We start from the raw sequence: 16880 nt of genomic DNA on the forward strand, positions 1-16880 counted from the left end.
TTATGGAGCAAAAAGAATTCACAGCACTGTTTTATTCAAAACTATCAAATAATTCATACTATCAAAATGTAAACACTATATATACACACACACACACGCTGCTTGGGAAACGGCCCCTTGTATAATCTAATACAGAGGTTTATATAAACTGAAATACTACAAGTCCAGCAAAAAAAGGTCCTCTGGCAGATTATTGTAATATTGGCACTTCCAGGCATCACGTAACAAAGATTTGTAACCACAGCAGAAGCGACAAATTCCTACTTCATTTACATATGCAATATATACAGTTTATTCCAGGAAAACAAGAAAACAAATGAAGCCTTGGACACTGGACCTAACATGCAATAAGGCACTTGGACCTGCGTAGCTTCTCGTGGCCCGGAGAGGCATTTCTTACACACCACATGATCTCTTCTGCAACTGTACTGAATATACTAATGGATATTTCAATCTTCCCCCATCAAAAATGTGTTATAATGCCGTAAATAAGGAGGGGAGGTGGGCCCCCCCCCCAACTTCTGTCCTCAAGGGCCACCAACAGGTCAGGTTTTCAGGATATCCCAGCTTCAGCACAGGTGGCTAAGAGGCCACCTATGCTGAAGCAGGTACCGATTGAGCCACCTGTGCTGAAGCAGGGATATCCTGAAAACCTGGCCTGCTGGGGGGGCAGGGCATGAGGACTGGAGTTCAGCACCCCTGACCTATATGACGGTCACTGCTGCACTGATTGACACTTTGAAATGTATTATTAAAAGAACTATTCAATGCAGGTGGTCAGTTTGCTTATTAACAAGACACCCAACAGGACCGGAACCGCTCCGTAAGGACAGTACTCAGGTTTCAGTCACCAGGCTCCTGTCTCAGTCCCAGAGCCGGGAGGAGAAAGTGGAGTTAAGATGGAAATCTTTGGGTGCCACGTGGCAAAGATTTCTGCAGTTTGTATTTTAAAAAAAAAAGGGGGGGGGGGGGAGATTTTATTAGGACAGGAAAAAAATATAAAGTGGAAAGGTAGGTTTGGAAATGAATCCTTCAATGCCGGAGTGACCAGCGGCACAACGCCAGGCACTGCAAACCCTTCCAGTACAGGTTAAAAGCTGGACGCTCAGCTACACTGAATCCCATCATCGCTGCTGTCCATGGACACACTTCTCGCCCGCATGTGTCAGGATCTCGGACCAAACTCAGGAGGGTCAGCTATTTAAATAACAGTCTTTACAGCTGCAGCAGCACCCAGCGAGCCACTGTTAAACAAGTGATTTAATAGTTATTGATATAGATGGACGGGACACTTGGCGAGAGCTGTCTGACTCGCTTCCGGAGACGAGACGCAGACAGACACACCGTATCTCCAGGAAGAGAGAGGCGGTTTGCATTCGGAGAAAACGTTTCCTTCCCTCCTGGATCCTGCATCTGGTACACGTAAAACACTGGTAATGTGATTGAAAGGCTTTGGTGGGAACACGGAGATCCGGATAATACCCACACAGGGTTAAAAAGAGCTGCCCCCAGAATGGGGCCGATCTTCGGGAGGAATTTAGTGGTCTGTATCTTGGGTCCGTGGTTGAGTTTCTATGAAGAATCTGATTCAGCACAAAACGCTGGATGCGGTCAGTCTCCCGGCAGGGAGGAGGAGGAGGGGTGAGGCTTAACCCTGCTCTTGGCCGGCGCTGGGGGCGTCGCTGCCTTTCTGGACCTCCAGCTCCTCTGCGCTCACCATGGCCGGGTCTATGGCGGCGTATCTGGTGCCATGGAACTGCCGCAGGTGAATCTGACAAAACCAAAAAACAGAGCGCTCACTGCCAGCCCCAGCCAGGCCGTCCCGCGTCACCGGTGGGGAACGGCCTTTATTATCCCTCATTTAATCTAATTTCTCACAAGTCCTTCCAGGAGCTTTAATTTCAGAGAAAATTAATATCAAATATTCCCTTAAACAATTGGTAAATATCGTAAGAATAAAACATCATAACGGAACGCCAGGCCCTGTAACGTAGGAGCCGCGTCACCATCTCACCTATACCGCAGCATCTCACCTATACCGCAGCATCTCACCTATACCGCAGCATCTCACCTATACCGCAGCATCTCACCTATACCGCACCATCTCACCTATACCGCACCATCTCACCTATACCGCACCATCTCACCTATACCGCACCATCTCACCTATACCGCACCATCTCACCTATACCGCACCATCTCACCTATACCGCACCATCTCACCTATACCGCACCATCTCACCTATACCGCACCATCTCACCTATACCCCACCATCTCACCTATACCCCACCATCTCACCTATACCCCACCATCTCACCTATACCCCACCATCTCACCTATACCCCACCATCTCACCTATACCCCACCATCTCACCTATACCCCACCATCTCACCTATACCGCACCATCTCACCTATACCGCACCATCTCACCTATACCGCACCATCTCACCTATACCGCACCATCTCACCTATACCGCACCATCTCACCTATACCGCACCATCTCACCTATACCGCACCATCTCAACTATACCGCACCATCTCACCATCTCACCTATACCGCACCATCTCACCTATACCGCACCATCTCACCTATACCGCACCATCTCACCTATACCGCAGCATAGTGGGGGTCATCGGTGGAGGTTTTCGGACTTCAATTTACAAAACTACAGAATGTAACTGGACCCTCTCTCTGACCGAGGGGCTCGCAGTGTGGCGTGAGCAGGACAGATCTTACCTGCACGTACAGGTTGACCTCGGCGCTTCTGCTCAGGTAGGGGAAGTTCCCTCCGGTTTTCAGGTGGGCTCTCCGGGCGTTGGGGTACAACTTGTACATCTCTTCTTTGGCGTCCGTGGAAAGTGCGCTCTGATCGAACACCTGCAGAGGGCAGACCCCCCAACTGTCTTTAGCTGCTCCCCGAGTCAGTACCGAGTCATTGCGGGGATAATATAAAAGGCGTTCCGTGTGCGCCAGTCAGGAATAATACATCCCTTACGGAATAGGCTGAGCAAGTAATAAATACATGGGGGGGGGGATAAGGAACCCTTTCACTGCCAGAGTGGATTGTCGCTCAATGCTCTGAAGTGGTTAAAACAAGATATAAAAGCCAATTCGTTGGAGATTTAAGTTGCTTTATGATTTTACCTATTCTTCCTCCCCCCCCCCCCAATAGATCCCTTTTTCGGTAAAGAGACAAAGTATAGATTTACGTGGTTCCCCCTCTAGGGAGAGAGAGAGGAGGAAAGAGGGAGAGAGGGAGAGAGATACGTTGCACAGACACACAGCATCTCATGTTCCAGGCCTCTCAGCAGATACAGGGAGTACATGGGTAGCTGATCCAGACGGCCTCACTAGGGGAGCACAGGACACACTCACAGGACACACTCACAGGACACACTCACAGGACACACTCACAGGACACACTCACAGGACACACTCACAGGACACACTCACAGGACACACTCACAGGACACACTCACAGGACACACTCACAGGACACACTCACATCCATGATGGTCACTACGATGTTCTGGATCTTGTGGGGTTCCACGTAGGAGTTCTGACAGTTCAGGGTGAGGCGGGAAGCCAGGTCACTCTGGGTCAGGCTCTCCAGCTGGAGCAAAGCGGGAGAGAGGGAGAGACTTCAAACCACTCACCAACCTGCAGACTGATCTCCATGTATCTGTGTCACTGAGATACAGCGGGATGCTTACTCCCCACCACCAGAGAGGACTGCAAGGCATCTGTGTTTTATCGGAGCAAATAGGACAATTGCACTGCCCAGTACCTCTCTACACCTTTAAATATAACCTAAAATGATCCAAATCTTCAGTGTCAATGGTGAATCTGTGGGGTGTCCACCCGCGCCGCCCTCTAACGCACAGGAATAACAAAGCAGAGTGCTTTCCTTTAATGGGGTTTAAAGCATCAGTCCAATCATTTCATCAGTTTTTCCCTTTAATATGTGTAGCAATACAATCCACAAAATAAGTAATTAGCTAAGTTGCCGATCGATCGGCAAAGATTCGGCTCAGGGGTTCACTAAATGGCTGTCAGTGCAGCAGAAGAGGACCAAAGATGCAAAGTTCTGTGGGGAAGATCATGTGACCAGGCAGTCACTAGATATAATTGGTGCACTGCTAGAGAGAGGGCGGGGCTCAAAAAGGGGCGTGCCAGAGCCTGTTTCAGAAGAGGAAGGGGATGTGTGACTGAATGGTTGCTAAAGGAACAAAAAATGCTTGTTACATTATAATACATTAAGAAAAATGCTACAAGTATTTTCTCATAGTACAGAACTGATTTATGTATGTAGGATATTACTTGGTCCGCAGCATAAGGATTATTGAGGGACACTAACGTTTTCGCGGATCTGTCCGGTCTCTGGAAGACGCACGGGCTGGATGGAGACCGTACCTGCCGTGTCTCTACTGCTGCTGCCGGTTAAATAAGAAGCACCTCTAACAACGGATACAGGAAGCGCTCATACCCGGTCCACCATGAAATCGATGGCGTCGGCCATCACTGGATCCACGGGACCGGACGCGAAGTTCCCCAGGACGATCTTCTTCAGCATGAACGCCGGCATGAGCCAGAAGCTGGGGGAACGGGGGAGAACCGCAGAGCACTCAGCCTCTCCAACAGCAGCCGTGAAAAGGTGCACAGGAGAGGTTATATTACCTTTACTTAACCCCCTCACTTCTACAGGGGCCTGTGAGAGACACTACTTTTAACTATCAGTCATTTTCAGAGCGGGGATTTCTTTCCCACACAATTCTGTGGCTGGTTACCTGTTCTGAGACACAGGTGTCATACCTCCCATTACAGAGCCACACACCTGGGGAACATGAAGGGGTCACGTCTATTTCCTTGTGGGAGCCCGAAAACTGGTTGAAATTGACCCTAAGTGTTGACTCAAACATACTTGCTAATATGTCACCAAGAGTATCAAATTGCACTTTACTAACAAAATAAATAAAATAATGTTTACTGAAAATATTTGGTGCATAATTGTCTGTTTCTTATGTAGAATTGTGAGATCTCGCTTTCAAAACGTGTTAAATCTACCGTTATCCTTTCATCCGCTCCACTTACCCTTAGAGCAGGGGGGCGCAAACTTGGGGCGCGCTGGGCTTACCGATGCCCCGCGCTCTTCCCCAAAGCATTTAAATTAAATGCCGGGGGAATCACATGCAAGGCCTCTGTAAGTTCCGTTACCTCGTCTCCTGCGGCGTCTGGCGACGCATCGCCATGGCATTTGACGCCGTGGGGTCTCATGACGTCATGGTATCGTCACATGACGTTGTGACGTCAGAAACGCCGGTGACAAAGTAAGGGGCGCAGACTAAAAAGTTTGCGCACCCCTGCCTTAGACCAGTCCTGAAGGGCCACCAACAGGCTGCGTCACTGATTGGGCCACTTGTGCTGAAGCAGAGATATCCCTAAAACCTGGCCTGTTGGTGTCCGTTGAGGACAGAGTTTGATATTTAATTGAACAAAAAGGGAACAATGTGCACAATTTAATTCAAATAAACTGCCCCCAAAATTAGAGCTTCAGCACAGGTGGCTCAGTCAAAGACTGCACCTCTGATTGAACCACCTGTGCTAAAGCTGGGACTGATTGAAAACCTGAACTGTTTGGGGGGAGGGGCTTGAGGACTGGAGCCGAGCACCTCTGCTATAAGGCACAGTGTGTGTGATACTGGTGAATATTTCACACAAGTATGGAACTAGTCTACAGGTCACTACCCAGAATCCTCGTCTGCAGCATCACTGCTGTATGATGTGACAATGGGGTACAGTGAAGCCGGTTTGGGATGCACACACATACACACGGATTTCCTATCCTCACTAGAGAGAGCCCCTTACCCTGGCGGTGGTATTAGGGTGCCGCCAGCTGCCCCACCCCCCCAGCTCACCTGTTTGCTGTCCAGGTCTGGTTGAAGATGGACGTGTCGCTGAACGAGTTGCAGAGGATGAGGGACTGAACCCGTGGGGATTTGTGTGTGTACTCTGCAAACTTCTGGGCCAGGAAGCCCCCGAGAGACGCGCCAAACAGATGAACCTGATGCAGGGTGGAACATACCAGCAGCGGTTAAAGTGCGACGATGTGAGGTGCTGCGGAGCAACACTTTTTATCTCTTTTAAAAAGTGGCTAAACCTCTCTGTTGTTGTAACACAAATGCAGCATTACCATTACGTAGCAACAATCCAAGTGAACTAATACTAACCTGAACTAAGGGGTCCCCCAACTCCCGGGGACATCCCCGTTTCAGAGTAACAAGATGTTTTGTTGACTAGGCAACACTACTTGCCCGGTGCACACAAAATAGCCACTGGGTCAGCCTTGCCCCCGGCAGCCATGTTTGGTGACCCCGGCAGCGGCCCCAAACTATAAAAATAGACAACTCTTGTTGCTTGAGAATGAGGGGGTGTCAGAGGTTGGGGGACCCCCGCACCCTAACTCCCCCCCCCCCCCCCCTGGTTCAGGCAAGCTATTTATTAAAAAAAATATTTCATTTTAGGTTGATTGCAATTACAAACATTGTAGCGCTTTCACCGCAGACGAGATGTCCTTTATCCCCTCCCACGTGCACAGTTCCCACGTGCACAGTTCCCACGTGCACAGTTCCCACGTGCACAGTTCCCACGTGCACAGTTCCCACGTGCACAGTTCCCACGTGCACAGTTCCCACGCCTCCGCATGGAACCCACAAGCAACATAGTTGCAAGTTTTTGCGCATGTACGATTTTGTGCTTTACCCTCCAGACCCTGGAGGGGGGCTGGAGGGAGTCTGGAGGGGGGCTGAGGGAGCCTGGAGGTGGGCTGAGGGAGCATGGAGGAGGGCTGAGGGAGCCTGGAGGGGGGCTGAGGGAGCCTGGAGGGGGGCTGAGGGAGCCTGGAGGGGGGCTGAGGGAGCCTGGAGGGGGGCTGAGGGAGCCTGGAGGGGGGCTGAGGGAGCCTGGAGAGGGACTGGAGGGAGCGTCACTGTATCCTCATTACGGGCAGACACTTCCGCTCCAGAACTCTGGCAGCAGGATTTACCGCCGAGCAAACTGGACATGTGACTATCCGGCCACCTAGGTAGCACAGGACGTATTTACTGCTTGTGATGCAGAGGGCATTTACCTTTATCTGCAGAGATTTCCGTATGCGCTATATACTGTCATCTCAGGGCTAATAATATATGATCTGTATCATTAACTGCTGTGCTACTACTGAAGATTACCCAGCTAAGAGCCTTACACAGGTCTCTACAGTCTGAGTATAAGGAGTCCTACCGTCTAAGCAGCGTGCGCTTTACTCCAGACACGCTTCACACACACACACGCTTCACACACACACACGCTTCACACACACACACGCTTCACACACACACACGCTTCACACACACACACGCTTCACACACACACACGCTTCACACACACACACACACACACACACACACACACACACACACACACACACACACACACACACACACACGTATTGTTCTGGCAGATCAGGCAAGGGTACTTGTATAGACTATTAGCAATGATTCTGCTGTAGGACCAGGGAGTTTGCCCCAGAGGAATCTCCATAGTACTAGTGGTTGCTCACTTCCCCCTATTGTATCTGCCCGATTATAGGGCAAGTGGGCAGCTTTCCACAGACTACACCGCTTTAAGAAAAAAAAAAAAGGGTTTAGTATTTGAATAGGTGTAGAGACACTGTTTGGTCCCCCCTATTCGTATAGCCGTTACGGCTGATCCTAAACACCTACCATAGTGTTTATTTACTGGGATCAATATTGCGTTTAATGTTCGTTTTAATACCCCTTATTTTATCTGGATATTGATTAACAAATTATTTTTAATTAATTCACAAACCATCCAGCAGGTGGCCAAGTGCCCTTACTGGGTTTCTGTTTTCTCACGTAGTATATCCCCTCCCCAGGGGCAATAAATACCCCGGCCCCTCACACGTAGAGTATCACAAGAAGAGGGTTTGTAACAGGAAGCTGCAGATTTTAGAGGACAGGCAAACTATTCAGATAAACTCATGAAACCAGCGACGCTGTGGTGAGATTATGTAACATCACAACAAGCACTCAAGGGCAATTTATATTATTTATCTAAATTAAGAACATCATGTTGCCTGTTACACTGTTTACATTTTGAAATGTTTAATTTACACCCAATTAAAAGAAGAACTCTGATGTACAGTTGTAAGAACCAGGTGATAATTGCAGAGCCCCAAACCAGTCTTTGCTTATGGTCTCCAATGGGCCAGCAGCGCCTCCCCCCTAAACAGTCCCCGGGGGGTCCGCCTCGCCAGACACTGACCTTATCCAGGTGCAAGTCATCCAGAAGCTTTCGGAAGCCGTCGCAGAATTCCAGGTGGTCCCAGTACACTGGGTACTGAAGCTGAAAGTGGAGGGAGAAGCCGGGAGACATCAGCGCCTGACACATAACCCGTCCCAAGGTTTACACCCTGCACTAATGTGGTATCATTTAGAGGATGCAGGAGTAACGCGCCCTGTGTATAATCCATGTGTTAGGAGGGGTGAGAGGTACGTGTCCCTGATGTCTGTGTATTAGGAGGGGTGAGAGGTATGTATCCCTGATGTCTGTGTATTAGGAGGGGTGAGAGGTAAGTGTCCCTGATGCCTGCGTATTAGGAGGGGTGAGAGGTGCGTGTCCCTGATGTCTGTGTATTAGGAGGGGTGAGAGGTACGTGTCCCTGATGTCTGTGTATTAGGAGGGGTGAGAGGTATGTGTCCCTGATGTCTGTGTATTAGGAGGGGTGAGAGGTATGTGTCCCTGATGTCTGTGTATTAGGAGGGGTGAGAGGTATGTGTCCCTGATGTCTGTGTATTAGGAGGGGTGAGAGGTAAGTGTCCCTGATGCCTGCGTGTTAGGAGGGGGTGAGAGGTGGGTGTCCCTGATGCCTGCGTGTTAGGAGGGGTGAGAGGGTAGTGTCCCTGATGCCTGTGTATTAGGAGGGGGTGAGAGGTACGTGTCCCTGATGCCTGCGTGTTAGGAGGGGTGAGAGGTATGTGTCCCTGATGTCTGCGTATTAGGAGGGGTGAGAGGTACGTGTCCCTGATGCCTGCGTGTTAGGAGGGGGTGAGAGGTACGTGTCCCTGATGCCTGCGTATTAGGAGGTGAGAAGTACATGTCTGATGCCTGCGTATTAGGAGGTGAGAAGTACGTGTCTGATGCCTGCGTATTAGGAGGTGAGAAGTACATGTCTGATGCCTGCGTATTAGGAGGTGAGAAGTACGTGTCTGATGCCTGCGTATTAAGAGGTGGTGAGAGGTACGTGTCCCTGATGCCTGCGTTTTAGGAGGAGGTAAGAGGTATGTGTCCCTGATGCCTGTGTATTAGGAGGTGAGAAGTACGTGTCTGATGCCTGCATATTAGGAGGTGAGAAGTACGTGTCTGATGCCTGCATATTAGGAGGTGAGAAGTACGTGTCTGATGCCTGCGTATTAGGAGGTGAGAAGTACGTGTCTGATGCCTGCATATTAGGAGGTGAGAAGTACGTGTCTGATGCCTGCGTATTAAGAGGTGGTGAGAGGTACGTGTCCCTGATGCCTGCGTGTTAGGAGGGGTGAGAGGTATGTGTCCCTGATGTCTGCGTATTAGGAGGGGTGAGAGGTACGTGTCCCTGATACCTGCGTGTTAGGAGGGGGTGAGAGGTACGTGTCCCTGATGCCTGCGTATTAGGAGGTGAGAAGTACATGTCTGATGCCTGCGTATTAGGAGGTGAGAAGTACGTGTCTGATGCCTGCGTATTAGGAGGTGAGAAGTACATGTCTGATGCCTGCGTATTAAGAGGTGGTGAGAGGTACGTGTCCCTAATGCCTGCGTTTTAGGAGGAGGTAAGAGGTACGTGTCCCTGATGCCTGTGTATTAGGAGGTGAGAAGTACGTGTCTGATGCCTGCATATTAGGAGGTGAGAAGTACGTGTCTGATGCCTGCATATTAGGAGGTGAGAAGTACGTGTCTGATGCCTGCGTATTAGGAGGTGGTGAGAGGTACGTGTCCCTGATGCCTGCGTATTAGGAGGTGGTGAGAGGTACGTGTCCCTGATGCCTGCGTATTAGGAGGTGGTGAGAGGTACGTGTCCCTGATGCCTGCGTATTAGGAGGTGGTGAGAGGTATGTGTCCCCGATGCCTGCATACTAGGAGGATGTGTATCTGATCTCTATATACGAGGAGGGTATGTGTGTCTCTATATGAAATAGTTATGCAGCAGCTCTGAAGGGGTTAAAATCATTCCCTTCAACTGAAACACTTGCATTCTGATTAAAAAACGCTGGCTTCTGAAGTGGGAGTCTCCTCATCGAGACCACGTCCCAGCACAAAGTCCTTTAATCAGATTGCAAGCTTCTCAGATCAAAGACGGTTTCTAAGCACGGCGCACACCGGCAGTGCCACGTGACCGCGAGTGGTAACATTCGCCGGCACAGCTTTGCTTTCCATACTCACAGCGATTACTCGGTAGCCCCAGCTGGTCAGCGCCAGGATCTGGTGGAAGAAGATGTCTGCGGTGCCGCTGACCGGGGGCAAGAATATGATGGGGCAGCGCACGGTGCGGGGGCCGGCGTCATACAGAGACCACACCTTACTGTCATCATCGTCCACTATGATCTGAAGGGCAGAGCACAGGACCTGAAGCTGGGCCTCACCTACCGCAAACTGTGTCCCCCCTCCCCCCGGCGTGCACAGCACAAGCTGCGTGATCATTGCACAGGCACGCCAAGCCAGAACACACGGGCACGCCAAGCCAGAACACACGGGCACGCCAAGCCGGCACACACGGGCACGCCAAGCCGGCACACACGGGCACGCCAAGCCAGAACACACGGGCACGCCAAGCCGGAACACACGGGCACGCCAAGCCGGAACACACGGGCACGCCAAGCCGGAACACACGGGCACGCCAAGCCGGAACACACGGGCACGCCAAGCCAGAACACACGGGCACGCCAAGCCGGAACACACGGGCACGCCAAGCCAGAACACACGGGCACGCCAAGCTAGAAGGCATTATCCGCCGCCGGACCCGCTTTTCCGACGGCCGCCGCCAATTAACATGGGACCCGCAATCTGGCGGACCGTTAACCGATGGCGGTTGGCGGGACACATTGAATCGGAAAAGCGAAGACCACCTGTACTTACAAAGGCAAATTCCCAAATAAAAAAAAACAAAAGAAATAAAGATGCATCATCAGTCCCGCACACCCACACGCCAAGGTATCACCCAACATCAGCTTCCATTACCCTCTACCCCAGGGGTGGGCAACTCCAGTCCTCAAGGGACACCAACAGGTCAGGTTCAGGATATCTTCGACTGCACCACCTATGCTGAAGCAGGGATATCCTAAAAACCTGACCTGTTGGTGGCCCTTGAGGACTGCAGTTGGCCACACTTGCTCTACCCCCTTATACATTCATGCCTCACCCAACACACATCAGTTTGTCTACTACTGGATACCCTCCAACTGAAACCATTCAGCAGGTACGGCACCTGTGCTGTATATTGTGCACCGATTACATTCAGCTGTATCCACTATACCTATTTCCAACAGGGGCTGCTGAAGTTTCAGCTAATTAAAATCAGCAGACTGGTGACTTATGTGCTAACGATCAGCTGGTTAGTGGGAATTTAACACCCCTACTGTGTGTATAAGAGTATATACAGAGGAATCCATAAATACTCATCCGATTGGTAATCTGATCTCTGCATACAGTAAATGGTACGTGTAACTGAGGCTCCTTTAGTCGGGGGTCACTGGCCTGGAAGCCCCTCTATCCCACATGGACACAATAGCAAATAAAGTGCACCTATATGTTGGAGGCTCCTAGATTAACTCCTTCCGTGCCACACAGTGCTTGGCACCCAGATATATGCCTTATTTTGCTTTACAGGCCCCTCTAGCAGTAGATGGGTTAATGTAAAAGCCCCAGTCGGGCAGGTTTCCCCGCAGGGATGAATAATATAACAGCCAGGCCTAGGCTTCCCCTCTAAAACGCAGGAGCCGTTTCTGGCTTTAAATCTCCCATCCCAGTGCAGGAGCAGCAGCGCGGCCTGAGACCCTTCCTTACTTCCAGGGAGCCCCTGGGACAGAACTGATCACAGGGCTGCAGCTATGTTCCTCATTACCTCCCCCCCCCCCCCCAGTATCCCAGCTTACTTTCTAGCAGCCAAGGAGTTAACAGTGACACCGCCACCATCCCCCCTCACCATGTGCACTTTGCACAGACACGGGACAATCATGTGCTGCAGCGGACCAGTTTTTCTAATAAGATTATGTGATTTCCTGTGTTTATCAACCTGGCCTTTGAAGTGGGTAGGAGGTGAGGAGATACAGTGCCAGCAGCGTTATTTGGAGGGATAAGGAACAGGCGAAAGATGACCGCAAGAGACATCATTGCGTTTCAGAGCAGGCACCATGACGGTAGCGTTACCAAGCACTCTAAACAAACTAAATATACCCAACAGGTAAAAGGGGGCTGTTTAAATTAAACCTGCCCCTTAGAGCAGGGGTGCTCAACCCCCCCTCACCCCCCAACAGGTCAGGTTTTTAGGATATCCCAGCTTCAGCACAGGTGGCTCAATCAGAGTCCCTGATTGAGCCACCAGTGCTGAAGCAGGGATATCCTGACCGGGTGGGGGCTTGAGGACTGCAGTTGAGCCCCCAGCTTTAGGGTATCTGCAGCACATAACCCAGTGTAACATTGACCTTCAACCATGTATTTTGGCGCTATGTCTGCGTGAAAGCCCTGCGCGACTGCGCGTCGTAAATACAAATACTGGAGGGGGCGATAGCGGCGGGGCTTGTACCGTAACAAACCAACAGCTGGCTATATTATATACACAATAAGAACACGAAATGACACGCTTTAATGATCACATTAGGAAATATAAAACATACAATGAACAGGGCCTGAAAGAGTTAAATTTCCGGCACTAGCAAACTTCTCCATGCACCTCTGGTAACCGCCTTCCTCCCCCTCACACCCCCTTCTGAGTATTAGGATGCACCTCTGGTAACCGCCCTCCTCCCCCTCACACCCGCTTCTGAGTATTAGGATGCACCTCTGGTAACCGCCCTTGTCCCCCTCACACCCCCTTCTGAGTATTAGGATGCACCTCTGGTAACTGCCCTCCTCCCCCTCACACCCCCTTCTGAGTATTAGGATGCACCTCTGGTAACTGCACTCCTCCCCCTCACACCCCCTTCTGAGTATTAGGATGCACCTCTGGTAACTGCCCTCCTCCCCCTCACACCCCCTTCTGAGTATTAGGATTGTAACATCTATGCCAGTCTGTATCTACACAAACCCCTCTTAAGACATCAAAACTTTCCTATTATATATGTTAATCCGCAGGAAAGGAAACTTTACAGTGACCAATAACCCCAGATTCTGCCCAGATAGTCACTTAAACCCCACTTACCTTTTTCAGGGGTACAGTGCTACGGAACCAGTTATAATCCGGGGAGATTTTGATGGCTCCCATGATGGTTAGTGTATGGCGACGCAGATCTGCAAGGGAGACATCAGACATGTGATTTCAACACACACACACACACAGTGTGGCCACTTCCCTCCTTATCTGTGCTGCTGGAGATCTGATATTTACGGGGTCATTCTATATTGCCCCAAGCGGCCGTTCGGGAAGCCCCAATAAATGGGCGCTTTGTACAATATCGCTTTAACCCCTAATGGGGTGGTTCCCTCTGAATACATTGATGTATAATGTTTATAACGCCACAGTTTACAACATTGCAACACAGGTAAACAAAGCACAAATCACAAGGATAAGCGCAACAGGTAATTAGCAAGAGAATCCCTGCTCCGAAGAGCTTACAATCTACAAACCATTTATATAGGTGCTCCCTTTGAAGACCTGTGAAAATGCATCAACTTTGCAAATATCCTGCCCAGGAGTGGCCAACCCCAGTCCTTAAGGGCCACCAACAGGTCAGGTGTTAAGGATATCCCTGCTTCAGCACAGGTGGCTGAGTCGAAGGTCTAGTAGATGATCTTACTAGGACCAAAATGTTATTTATTTATTTTCTTTTAAAGTAAGGAAATTTTAAAAAGGATGTCAACATACCCGATGAAATAAATAGGAGAACGGTAGCATACAACAGGAAAGAGAGGCGCGCGGCAGACGCAGGTGGGAATACTTTAAAAAGACAGAAAGGGTAGTGGGTACATGGCGTAGCTTCCCAGCAAAGGTGGATGTAGTAAAGGACTGCGAAAAATATATGGGATAAGTACAAGGGAAACGGCCAAAAAAGAAAGAAAAAACTAATTAGAGAAAAGGCAAAAAGAAGAGGAGTGGGCCAACTGATAATTATCTGCTGACAAATTCACGTTTAAGGTAATTTAGTGCGACGCACACAGCCACCTCTCACCCCGAGTAATTAGTAGGGGGCAGGTGGCAGTGTGTTAGATTTACACATAATAGAGGCGATAAACAGGAAGCAAATTACAGAAGTAGAGCAGAGACAAAGCCCAGGACTGGTGTGCTGAGGAATGAGGCAGGTTATGTAATACAGCGAGACGCGTTAATCCCAATCACTGTGCTCGGTATTTGGTGCAGAAAAATCATTTTAACCATTTTGCCCGAGTGTTTGAACTTGAAAAATTCACATATTTTTAACAACAAACACATTCACCTAACTCAAGTCCTGGCAGCGGGACAAGAGGGGGGATATAACAGGGGGTCCGGCCCTGGCACAACCCGCGGCTCGGCCCAAAATCACCGGCACCAACCCGCGGCTCGGCCCAAAATCACCGGCACCAACCCGCGGCTCGGCCCAAAGTCACCGGCACCAACCCGCGGCTCGGCCAAAAATCACCGGCACCAACCCGCGGCTCAGCCCAAAATCACCGGCACCAACCCGCGGCTCGGCCCAAAGTCACCGGCACCAACCCGCGGCTCGGCCCAAAGTCACCGGCACCAACCCACGGCTCGGCCCAAAATCACCGGCACCAACCCGCGGCTCGGCCCAAAATCACCGGCACCAACCCGCGGCTCGGCCCAAAATCACCGGCACCAACCCGCGGCTCGGCCCAAAATCACCGGCACCAACCCGCGGCTCGCCCCAAAATCACCGGCACCAACCCGCGGCTCGGCCCAAAATCACCGGCACCAACCCGCGGCTCGCCCCAAAATCACCGGCACCAACCCGCGGCTCGCCCCAAAATCACCGGCACCAACCCGCGGCTCGCCCCCAAATCACCGGCACCAACCCGCGGCTCGCCCCCAAATCACCGGCACCAACCCGCGGCTCGCCGCAAAATCACCGGCACCAACCCGCGGCTCGCCCCAAAATCACCGGCACCAACCCGCGGATCGCCGCAAAATCACCGGCACCAACCCGCGGCTCGCCCCAAAATCACCGGCACCAACCCGCGGCTTGCCCCAAAATCACCGGCACCAACCCGCGGCTCGCCCCAAAATCACCGGCACCAACAAGTGGCTCGCCCCAAAATCACCGGCACCAACCAGTGGATCGCCCCCAAATCACCGGCACCAACCCGCGGCTCGCCCCCAAATCACCAGCACCAACCCGCGGCTCGATCCCAAATCACCGGCACCAACCCGCGGCTCGCCCCAAAATCACCGGCACCAACCCGCGGATCGCCGCAAAATCACCGGCACCAACCCGCGGCTCGATCCTAAAATCACCGGCACCAACCCGCGGCTCGCCCCAAAATCACCGGCACCAACCCGTGGATCGCCCCAAAATCACCGGCACCAACCCGCGGCTCGCCCCAAAATCACCGGCACCAACTTGCGGCTCGCCCCAAAATCACCGGCACCAACTTGCGGCTCGCCCCAAAATCACCGGCACCAACTTGCGGCTCGCCCCAAAATCACCGGCACCAACTTGCGGCTCGCCCCAAAATCACCGGCACCAACCAGTGGCTCGCCCCCAAATCACCGGCACCAACCAGTGGCTCGCCCCAAAATCACCGGCACCAACCAATGGCTCACCCCAAAATCACTGGCACCAACCAGCAGCTCGCCCAAAATCACCGGCACAAACCCGCGGCTCGCCCAAAATCACCGGCACAAACCCGCGGCTCGCCCCAAACCCACCGCTCAGTAATTCATGTGATACTCATCTCGGCTTCTAATCAGTTTTATAGGAACTTGGATAAACGTGATTACTGATGGAGTCTTTAGAGATTGGTTCATGTAAAAGAGAGGCTCCTTGTAGGGAATATGCCTCTAGCAGTGAGGGGGTTAATTCCTAAAGTGCCTCCGGGGTAAATCAGAACCCCTCACTGGATCAGTCCCTGTATTTAGTTGAAGATCTCATGTTAAACAGACCCACACATCAGCATAATGACACAGTGCGGCAAGAAATTTGACCGTATGAGACGGTGTGATCATTAAATCGATATCTCGGGATCTTTCACGGCCGGGCTGGGAACTTTGGAATTTATTGATTGTAGCCCAATTCTTCCCTGGCATTGACTGTATCCCATTGTCCTGCAGCATGTCACCCCTCCTGTGTCACACGCCCCCTGGAGCACGTCACACCTCCTTTATCATACTCCCCGTGCAGAGGGTTGCACCTCCTGTGTCACACACCCCCTATAGCACATCACCTCTTCTGTCACACATCCCCTGCAGCACATCGCAACTTCTGTCACACTGCCCCTGCAGCATGTCGCAACTCCTGTGTCACACACTCCTGCAGCAGACGTTGCACCTCCTGTGTCACACACACTCCTGCAGCACGTTGCACCTCCTGTGTCACACACACTCCTGCAGCCCGTTGCACCTCCCGTGTCACACACACTCCTGCAGCACGTTGCACCTCCTGTGTCACACACACTCCTGCAGCCCGTTGCACCTCCC

At 51.4% G+C, this 16880-nt stretch overlaps 1 protein-coding gene across 2 annotated transcripts in view; it reads right to left on the reverse strand.

Annotated features, from left to right (window-relative positions):
* Positions 1-16880, reverse strand: part of SPG21 (SPG21 abhydrolase domain containing, maspardin) — a 20599-nt gene continuing 3719 nt past the window's right edge. For both annotated transcript variants that reach the window (XM_075575310.1, XM_075575309.1), the window contains exons 3-10: positions 13452-13540; positions 10478-10639; positions 8327-8407; positions 5920-6065; positions 4491-4599; positions 3510-3617; positions 2741-2881; positions 1-1771 (exon numbers count right to left, since the gene is read on the reverse strand). In XM_075575310.1, coding sequence (XP_075431425.1) covers positions 1649-1771; positions 2741-2881; positions 3510-3617; positions 4491-4599; positions 5920-6065; positions 8327-8407; positions 10478-10639; positions 13452-13514 — 933 coding nt within the window. In that variant the 5' untranslated portion in view covers positions 13515-13540 and the 3' untranslated portion in view covers positions 1-1648. The remainder of the gene's footprint in view (positions 1772-2740; positions 2882-3509; positions 3618-4490; positions 4600-5919; positions 6066-8326; positions 8408-10477; positions 10640-13451; positions 13541-16880) is intronic.

Source organism: Ascaphus truei, chromosome 18 (assembly GCF_040206685.1).
Source record: "Ascaphus truei isolate aAscTru1 chromosome 18, aAscTru1.hap1, whole genome shotgun sequence".
In the NCBI taxonomy this organism is placed as follows: Eukaryota; Metazoa; Chordata; class Amphibia; order Anura; family Ascaphidae; genus Ascaphus; species Ascaphus truei.